Source organism: Dicentrarchus labrax, unplaced genomic scaffold, assembly GCF_905237075.1.
Source record: "Dicentrarchus labrax unplaced genomic scaffold, dlabrax2021, whole genome shotgun sequence".
In the NCBI taxonomy this organism is placed as follows: domain Eukaryota; kingdom Metazoa; phylum Chordata; class Actinopteri; family Moronidae; genus Dicentrarchus; species Dicentrarchus labrax.
Window position 1 is genome coordinate 22416353 of NW_026136722.1, and position 10522 is coordinate 22426874.

A 10522-nucleotide genomic window follows, 5' to 3' on the forward strand; every position below is an offset into this window, starting at 1 on the left:
TGTAGCCTCAGTATTATATCACTGTAATCTTTAGGTTTTGGACTGTCGGTTGAACATAAAAAGCTATTTGAATATCACCTTTGTCTCTGGAATATTATGTTGGACATTTGTCACTATTTTGTGACATTTTATAGAAAAAAAAACAATTTATCAATAAATTGAAAAAATAAATGGCAGATTAATTCATAATTGTTTGTTGCATCCCTAAATAACTCAAGTCATATTTGCTTAAACTTTTACTACAGTATTACATGAGACAGATAACCTGTGAAAAATCAGGTTCCTCTGGCTCCTCCTAGTGCTCCCAATGGTATTTGTACAAAACCTCTGGGCCTGAACTAAAACAACCAATCAGAGCCGAGAAATATATAAACACACTTTGGGTTGGAGGCTGGAAGATAGCTGCTTGTTGAGTCTCATTCCCAGGGTCTGTATTTTAATGAGACTCAACAGTCCACTATCTTTCTTTACGTGGATTCTTGCAAATGTCTTTAGGAGCGCTAGAAGGAGTCATTGTTTCACTATCTGTCTCATGTTCTACTGTAAATGTATTTTTTATAAAAAATGACCTACTGCAGCTTTAAACTTTATAGTCAAAATGTAATACTTAAATCACTGAAGTAGAATAAGATATTTACTTACTTAATAAGAGGTTGTTTTGTATATTATACATATATATATATAGTGGTTGCTATCCTTATGGTGAGGTCCCAACTGATACAACAAACCTGCTCCAGACAAGATTCTTGCACAACAGCTATTAGCAGACACGCCCACCTTTCTTTTACTCCCTTCAATAAAAGCCACTTCCTTCATCCAGTCAGACTGCACAGCTCCATTCGTGTCGACTGCCCAGAGTCCACGGATACAGCCCTGCACCACTGGTCACCACCGCAAATTCACCACACAGATACAACAAAGGTAAGTAATGACCTCTGCTCTCATGGTTTTATCTACGCAGCTGGGCCAGATTTTGATCGCTGGTAAAACTGATTTATGCTATCCACCTGGTCCACACAGCTATTAAGAAAAGTATCATTCCATTCCAGACCTTCTAATCTAATGGATGTTTTCTTCTCAGCTACTATTCTCTCTGCTTTGGCCTGTTTGAAAAAATACAGCACCAAAAGTAATGCTTGGAATGTACTTAGTAGTCTCTCCTGGAGCTCAGAACCAGTTAGACTGTTAGTAGGACTGAACTTCTTCTCTCCCTTATGATGATAATAACAAACTGTCATCTCCATATTCAAAGATCCTCCAGTTGGAATCAGGTTAGCGTTAGAGGGCAGAGAAATATACAAACGTAACAGTTAAAGCATGTTTGCACAGTGTGCACCACACCTGATAAAGGTGCACTCTTATCTCACAATCATTGCTCACTGAACTACAAGTGAGTTAAAGGGAGAGTTTTTGCAGACAGTAAATCCGTACTGGAAGTCTGTCTCCCCTTTCGTCAGACAAAAATTCCAAGAATCCATGTAAGTCTAACACCTTTAACTTTGTCTTTTAAAATCACGTTTCTATATAAAATGTCTCCCTGATCTGATCCTGGGACCTGCAGCAGCATATCCGCAGACCAGCAGCCACATTCCAGCAGCCTCTCCTGCCTCTGTTCAGACATGTCACTCCACAGTTTTGGCCTGGAGCCGCTCTCCTGCCACACCTGGAACAAAGACAGGACCCGTAGGTGAAACCACAAACATACATATTTCCTTATACAGTAATACAACATCACATTATTTTTTCTCCACAACCTGAGGCTTCAGTACAGGGTGGGACCACACTTGCAATGCAGATACATTTTCTCCCTCCTCTAATTGCATTAATGTTGCCTGGAGAAACGCAGAGAATCTGATTATCAATACAGGAAATGGACTTGGAGAGCATTGCTTCATGCTTCTGACTGCAGTTTAGCTGCAGGATGTCTACTGATGTTTTTGCTCTTGACATTACAGTTACCATTGAACACTGCGGTGCACAGTTGTTGACTTGTTTTACACACTTTACATCACGCTTTACCACAGAACTAGCAGGAATTACCCCAGAATCATTGCAGCTGTTTGCCTATAAGCACATTTGTATTGTATTGCTATATGAAGTGTAACAGACTGATAGCCATGACATTTTCAGAGCACCTTCATACACCACAGATAAAGAACCTCTATATATCATATAGAAAGTGGTTACAGTGCCTAATGTTTGTGCACATACTTCTGTACAGAGATTGCAGTGAGTCCGAACAACAATGTGGTCAACATCTACGAGAAGAAAGGCAAAGACTGGGTCAAAATCCATGAGCTGACTGAGCACAGTGGACGAATCACAGGTACACTATATCAGCCAACAGTGCCTGAAGCAGAGGTGGAATGTGACGTGTCTGACAACATCGTTCTGCATCGCTATGAAATAGAAATTGAAGTTTAATTTAAAAAAAAAAAAAATCTAAATATTGAGACTATTGAGTCAGCTGTAACACCTGAAGAGCAGGTGTTGAGTGCATGAAAAATAAAAAAATTAGTAAGCGAATAGAGAAGTCTAAACAGTTTTCTAAAATCAATGGATAAATGGTCAAAATAGCTCAAAGTAACAGTTGAATGGTTAAAATAGTCAAGCTAAAAATGGATAGAAGATTGAAACACCCCACTTGTCCCAAAGTAGATCAAATGCAAAGTTTAAAAAAACAAGACACTTCAGTTAAACTGTTTCAAAAATAGTCTAATAATGCCCACTTTCATATAGTCGATATTGTTAAATAGTTTAAAATCAATGAACACATTTGGAACATGATTGAATGTGTTGATGAAGGGGTACTTGAGTTGTTGGTACTTACAGATGATGGGAATAACCAGATCACAAGTGTTGAAGTCAGGTTGATCTCGGCATGTACTGTATGTGAATTCTTTAGGGATAATTAGTCAGATTCAAGCAATGCTGGAACAATTTGAGAGTGTTCTGGTACTTAGATTTGGTTATCATGTAAAAACACAGAGTTTGGGTAGGTGATGACACATTAGACTGACCCTTTCTATGTCCTGCCCCTTTTTGCTCTTGATATTTGGCTATCGTTAGCTAACCACCAACTGTTAGCTGACAGTCAGCTGTCAGAATAATTAACCTACATAAAAATACAATGACAAAAAGTGCAGTAATTAAAGTAGTCAGTGTTTACCTTTAATGAAACGTTCACTGCAAAGATGTGTGTATTTGGTGGTTGCCATTGTTTGGAGGCACTTCTTTTTTTTGCCTTTTTTAATTGATAGCAACAGCTGAAGATAGACAGGAGGGGGGGGGGTAGAGAGAGGGGGTGACACGCAGCAAAGGGCCACAGGTCGGATTCGAACCCTGGGCCACTGCAGCAAGGACTCTGTACATGCTCTCCAGCTCAACCAGGTGAGCTAACCGGGCGCCTTGGAGGCACTTCTAATAGCAGAAATCCACAATCCTCTCCTCTGTGGGTTCTCTTTTTTGGAAGGTATTCATTAGAAGCACTACCCAGGCCTGTCTTCTCGTTGGTTCGTGCTAGTGGTTGTTCCCATAAGGATTTGACATCACGTGAAAACTATGAATAACAGTTTAGCAAGCCTCAAACCTCTGGGAACTTTCTCCTTTCTTGTACTTAACAATTGATGTAGATTAGCTCGCTAGCATTAGCTAACTTAACTTTGTGACTATATGTTTTTTTTTCTTTCAACAATGTGGTTGTCTTTTCAACATAGATGAGTCTAGCACATAAGATATCTAAGTACAGGAAAGGACAAAGATGACTGAGGTTCTGAACTGTTATTGGAGTGCAGAGCAAAAGGGGTGGGACTTAGGAAGCGTCAATGGAATTGTGTGGCCACATGGTGGTATTAACATCCACAATTTAGTACACACATTTCTGTTTTGGTGATGTCAGAATTAATGGTAATGGTTTTAGACATCTCAAGTAAAACATACATACAACATATATTTCCTAGTATGAACACGGCATCGTTCATCCATCCTTTGACACCTGCTTCCTAATAATGTCCACAGGCATTGACTGGGCCCCAGAGTCCAACCGCATTGTGACATGTGCCTCTGACCGCAACGCCTACGTGTGGACTCTGAAGGATGGTGTGTGGAAGCCCACCCTGGTTCTTGTGCGCATCAACCGTGCAGCCACCTGTGTGAAGTGGTCACCACTGGAGAACAAGTTCGCCCTGGGCAGTGGAGCTCGCATCATCTCTGTCTGCTACTTTGAGAAGGAGAATGACTGGTAAGCAATACATGATCAAATTACAACTATTCCATGTTTTTGCATAAAATGTAAACTGGTTTTAAAGGCCAAGGTTGTTTACCACAAAAGTGTGAACGCCTAAGGATGGTGATATCTGTCAATGAGCCAACAGTCTGGACTCGAAAGACAAACAATAGGTTATAGGGTTTGTTCCAAAGTGCTTTACAGTAATCAATGCGCAAAAAGATGACAAGACATAGTTACTTAAATATATGGATAAATACATAGTGCACAGCACACATATAAACACATACAGACATTCATCAATGCAGAATCCAAACCATGTGAGCTATTGCAGGGGTAGGGAAGGGAGGAAAAGTGGGTATAAAGACTCTGCTCTTTTTATATTTTCAGGGAGACTATTCAGAGTCTTGGTGCAACTAATGAGAAGGCCCTGTCTCCAAAATGTTTTCGATGAGATTGAAGAATGCACAGCCCTTGATGTGTAGATCTAAGGGATCTAGCTGTACTGTATGGGGACAGGAGTTCTGTAATGTAGGGGCGAGACCATGCAGGGCGTTATACACAAACAGAAGAGTCTTCTATGGAATTCGATACTGGACAGGGAGCCAATGCAAAGATGCTAATATAGGTGCAATAGCAAATAAATGGAAAATAGGACCAAGGACTGAGCCTTAAGGTACCCCACATGAGCAATATGGGGGGGTAGAGGATGAGTTGTTAACAGTGACAGATAAAGTCCCATCTGTGATAAACAAGTGAAACCTGTCAAGTGCTTTGCCAGACTCCAACCCACACACCTCAATAACACAGTCGAAACACAATATATCTCTTACTTTTTACCTGATTGCCAGACAGGTTGTCATTGTATTTGGTGAGCACATTCAAATGCAGGTTTTTTACTGTTCTCCCTCAATTTCAGGTGGCTGAGTAAGCACATTAAGAAGTCTGTTCGCTCCACAGTCCTGAGTCTGGACTGGCATCCCAACAACATCCTACTGGCAGCAGGGTCTGCAGACTTCCACTGCAGGTGAGACAACTAGAAAAACGGATGTTGAAAGAAGGCTGGAGTCTTGGTTCTTATAACAAGGCAACCACACGTTTGGTGATTAATCTGATTAATTGTCAATAAGTAACAAACAGTGAATTTAATATCCAGGAGGACAGCAGACCAGATTAAGCATATGCCAGTGTTAGCCAATGCTAGCCTTAAATATGCAAATTCACTGAACACTCCTTTCGTGTGAACGAAGCCTACAGCAGATTTTTATGTTAGTAGTTACTTGCATTATTCAACATAAGAAATGACTTTAATATTCTTGACTACCTTTTAAAAGATATTGTAATTTAAGGCTGCACTAAAAGATGTATTACTCCATTTTGAGGCAACGGGACAAGTTGTAACACAACTGTGATGGATTATAGGTTTATAAAGTTGTAATGGCAAATGTGTTAGCAAACATAACATTAACATTCATTTGGAGCTGGAGTTGATAAGTGCAGTTTTATTTATGTTTATGTTATTATATCTATCTATATATTTTATGATATTTTTGTCAATTTTAATTACTATTTAATTATAATATATAAATATAATAAGATTGGATGTTAAAGCTGCAGTTCATTTTAATAAACATTTTTTGTCATATTTGCTCAAGCCTTCACAGTAGAACATAAGACAGATAATCTGTGAAAAAAATCAGGTTCCTCTGGCCCCTCCTAGTGCTCCTCATGACATTTGCTTTCTCTGCTCTGATTGGTTGTTTTCATTCAGGCCTGGGGGATTCATGCAAATGCCATCAGCAGCTCTAGGAGGAGCCAGAGAAACCTGTTTTTTCACAGATTATCTGTCTCATGTTCTACTGTCAGGATATAACAAAAAGTTATTTTTATAGAAGTTACCTACTGCAGCTTTAAAGGTTTGGTATAAAAGTCAGACTAAGGCAGGAAAGCCAATGTATTTCAAATGTATCAGACAATATTAGTCTAAGCAGCAAGCAACCCAATGTTGGCTTTCAAAGTTGACAAACTATAACAGATCTCTATGCTGTGCTCCTCAGGGTTTTCTCAGCCTACATCAAGGATATTGAGGACAAGCCCGGACCTACTGCCTGGGGAGCCAAAATGCCTTTTGGGGAGATGCTGATGGAGCATAAAGACTGTGGAGGCTGGGTGCACAGCGTCTCCTTCTCCCCCAGTGGAGACCAGCTGGCCTGGGTGGCCCACAACAGCAGCATCACTGTGGTTGACGCCGCCAAGGGGAAGGAGTGAGTACTGCTACCAAGCCACTTGTTCCATCATTATGATGATCGGTATTAATGTTCAGCTGAAATGAAAATCATTCAAGTCATTTAATTTGAGAAGTGTTGTTCAACAATGTATCAATACTAGATATATTTCCAACATAAATCAGCTTCTTTGTCAGGCCAGCATCACTTCATGGCAGTTCTTGCTCTTAATTCAGTGTCATTACTTTTCACATTACATCCACAAAACCTTCTCACCTCTGTCCTTTCAGGGTAACTCAGCTGGCCACTGACCGTCTGCCACTGCTGAGTGTGCTCTATGTCAGCCCCACTGAGATTGTTGCTGCGGTAACTACCACTGGCTGTGTGTGTGTGTGTGTGTGTGTGTGTGTGTGTGTGTGTGTCCAGCAGCAATAATATATTGATTGATATTGATTATTGCACCTTAATTTAATCATGTAATAATCAATATGGATACAAAGTGAACGCAGTCCCTCACATTGATGAACCCTGAAACTCTGTAGAGCTTTGTAGCATTTCTTAGCACCGTTTTAGCTTTGGCCATAGAACAGAGCCTAACCCAAACCCTAACTCATTGAGCCAGCACTTCACACTGGACAGAAACAAAGTAAAAGTCATCAAAACTGTCTTTCCAGTTTTTCCATTAATCACCAACGCTGGTTTGGTCAAAATAAACCCTCAGTTCACTTAGTTGAAAGTGGCCACAGTGTAAACTAACGTCAACCAACACGTCAAAGTCCGTCCACTAATAGTTGTTTTTGTCACTGACAGGCTCAGATTGTTATTCTAAGTGTCTGACAACATTATGGAAAGGATCCCTAAGGAGATAGGACCTTTTGTTATAGAAACAGCTATAATATCGCTATCGCTTGGTAACAGTCATTTTACCTGGAAAATCATTATAACATCATAACTTCATTCAAAGTGAAAAAAAGTGTGCTTCTTGATTGAATTCTCACTTTTGTGTACTTTAGTTTTTATGTTGTGATATTTTGAATTCTTACAATAATTAAGTGAAAGGTAGAATTGTAGTAAGCCTTTCTGTAATTGGACTAAAGTTTGTCATAGGGACACAAACCACTATCCCAGTTCTGATTGCTTTTGCCTTCCTCTTAGTCAAGCGCACAGGATTCAAAGGCAGTGAAGTCTTCAAATATATCTGTTGCTCTTGCTGTTATTAATTTTGGGTTGTCAAATATCGTTATGCAGCTTTATGGACACAGATACAGCCATAATGAACTTGAATATTCATATATTTCCTTGTATTTACATCCTCAATCTTATTTCTAATCCCAGGGTCATGACTGTTGCCCCTACCAGTACACCTACAAGGGTCCAGGAGCCCTGGAGTTTGTAAAGAAACTGGACATCCCCAAACAGACCTTAAAGAGCAGCATGTCAGCCATGCAACACTTCCAAAACCTGGACAAGAGGGCCACTGAGGAAGATAGCAGCGAGCTTAACACCCTTCACCAGAACAGCATCACGTAAGGGCCACTACTCCACCAGGGAGGTTATAAACTACTAAAATGCTACTAGCAGGATATTTCTAATATGCATTGGCAGATTTCAAGTCAAATTTGGTGGAAAGGTTGGAGCACCGTGGTGGCCTAGAGGTTAAAGATCCCCTCCAAACATGTAACAAGACATATATACAATATTGCACAGTCGACCAGGATTGACTTCCAAACTGTATGTGAAAGTGAGTGATTATCAATGAGCACAGAGAAACTTTCCACTTTCAGCAGATGAATGTGAAAACATCCTTCTAGAGTCAAACTCTGCACAGACAGCATTCACACAGCACACTGTAGGAACAAGAAGAAACACTGATTTCTGACTGGAGGGCGACTGTAAGGCATCAACCATGAGCCACAAAGCGTCTGGTCTGTGTCCGGTCTGAGACCTTTGTTGCATGCCGTTCCACCTCTCTCTCTTCCTCAGTGCTTGTAATCTCTCTGCTGTCATGGGTCAAAGTCTGTGGACTGAAGAACAAGTGGAAAGTTTTTAGGGTGGATGTGGCTCCCGTAGCACCACCATGTGGCCACTTTATGGTGTGGGCCATAACTCCTCAACCATCCATTCCAGATTTTTGCCAATGAGAATTTGTAGTTTTCACCTCTACAAATGTTATCAGGTCTCCCCAAATTGATTAAGTTTAGTTTTTTTTATATGCCCATCGTTTTACCTCACTGGTTCTTTTTTAAATAAATCTTCATACATTTTGAATGCATGTAATTGTAACCACATGCATGACATTTTGCCTACATACAATGCTGCATTCAAATGTTGATTTCAAATGGCCATCACTGTGTGGTCATGTGCCTGACTCACTTGACATATTGCAGAGCACCAACCTAATATTTCCAGGCAGGATGTGTGATTTTCTCCACATGGACCCACTTGAAAGTTACATATTTTTATAAAAATATAAAGAGTTTCCGTTATTCAAACTACCCTACAGGACTGTGTGGCCTCGCTGGAGGTATGTACTCTCTGACTGCTTTCAAGTTACATGCATACAGCAATAATGGAGTCCCTGTTCCTCCAAAAAGTCAGGTACTGTTAGGTTAGTGCAATTAAAAGACATGAATCAGCATGTACCCAGGTAAGTATTTGGATTTCTTCCTCATGAACATGCTCCCTTTGTGTGACTCACATCTCTCATAGGAGAACATCTGTCAGCATATTTACAGACTGTTACACACACTAGCATGAGACCATGCACGGTCAGCTGTCCTTGTTTTGCTTCTTTTCTCTGTTTTTTTTTTTCTCCAGAAAGGTTGTTGATAATTCTGTCAGCCTTACTTCTTAAAAGTCCATCATACATACTACTTAGCTGATTGTGTGGCTTCCCTATGTTTTTGGAGGCCATGTTCACTATTTTCGTCAGTATAATCACCAGTTCTGCACTGGACCAGCTATGGTTTGCCCGGAGTTTTTTTTTTATTGTTATAACAATATAAAACCTGTTGCTTTTGTAAGCCTTGTGTGCATTTGTTGTGATATTCCTGCAGGCAGCTGTGTGTTGTATCTGGCGGGAAAGCCAAGGTGGAGAAGTACAGCAGTGTGGGTCTGGATGGAGCCATGGTGATTTGGGATTTTAAGGTGCCAAACTTTATCATCGAAATCATTTTGAGTTTAATTTTTTTTTAACAATAATAACAACTCAGTACCATATACAGAATATTTGCATTACTGGTCCAGGATGCCACACAGCATTCATCTCCTCACCAGAGCCAAGAAGTGTTGAACAATGGTGTTGTATATTAACAAAATAATTCCTAGTCATCAAGTTATCAAAATTGTGACTCGAGTCTGACTCAAGTCCAAGTCTCTAGTTACTGCTGTCCAATGTCAACAGTGAAGCTAGTTGGGCCAAATGCAAATTTGAGTTCTGAGTTTAAAGTTAAAAAAAGAACTAAAATATATTTTTCACAGGTGGCCCGAATCATCTTCCATAGATTTCACACTCAAAGATGAAAACTGTGTTTTGACACCTTAAATATATTGATTTATTCATGTAGTTCTTATCATAATCATGATCAGTTCAACCATCATACAGGTACTCACTGATTTATCTGATTTAATGACCTAAAATATCAACAGTGGGCTTGGAGGAAGTTTGGGTGAAAATTTTTTAAAGAGGCTGATGATATTCTGAATGGAGCACTGATGAAATGTTCAGGATTGAATCCCAGTATCAGCCTGCAGCTGCACAAACACATTGCTACATAATGTGCTGTTATCTGCGTGTATAGGAGATGTTCTAACATGTTTGTGCTCCTATTGTGCAGCACTGAGACGCCACAGGTTGTCAGTCCTCGAGGTGTTAGAGGCTGAACCGACCAACACATCCTCCTATCAACCTACTCCTCTGTGGAATGTAACTGCCTGTAAACCCTTGTGCATATATATGGAAGCACTGAAGTGCTTTTTGAGTAACTGAAAAACAATGTCAGTGCATGTGCTTTGTTTCTCAATAAAAAAAAATCTTTTAAATAAATAAAGAGGATGTTCACAGGAATTTATG

The 10522-nt window shown here is 40.0% G+C and overlaps 1 protein-coding gene across 1 annotated transcript; it reads left to right on the forward strand.

Annotated features, from left to right (window-relative positions):
- The first annotated feature begins 776 nt into the window (after positions 1 to 776).
- Positions 777 to 10516, forward strand: zgc:86896 (uncharacterized protein LOC415190 homolog). The gene is made up of 10 exons (XM_051386992.1): positions 777 to 921; positions 1562 to 1683; positions 2222 to 2326; positions 4018 to 4240; positions 5145 to 5252; positions 6283 to 6489; positions 6741 to 6816; positions 7786 to 7976; positions 9507 to 9597; positions 10287 to 10516. Exons 2-10 carry the CDS (start codon positions 1620 to 1622, stop codon positions 10290 to 10292), a joined length of 1071 nt encoding a protein of 356 aa, XP_051242952.1. The 5' UTR covers positions 777 to 921; positions 1562 to 1619; the 3' UTR covers positions 10293 to 10516.
- Positions 10517 to 10522: the final 6 nt, after the last annotated feature.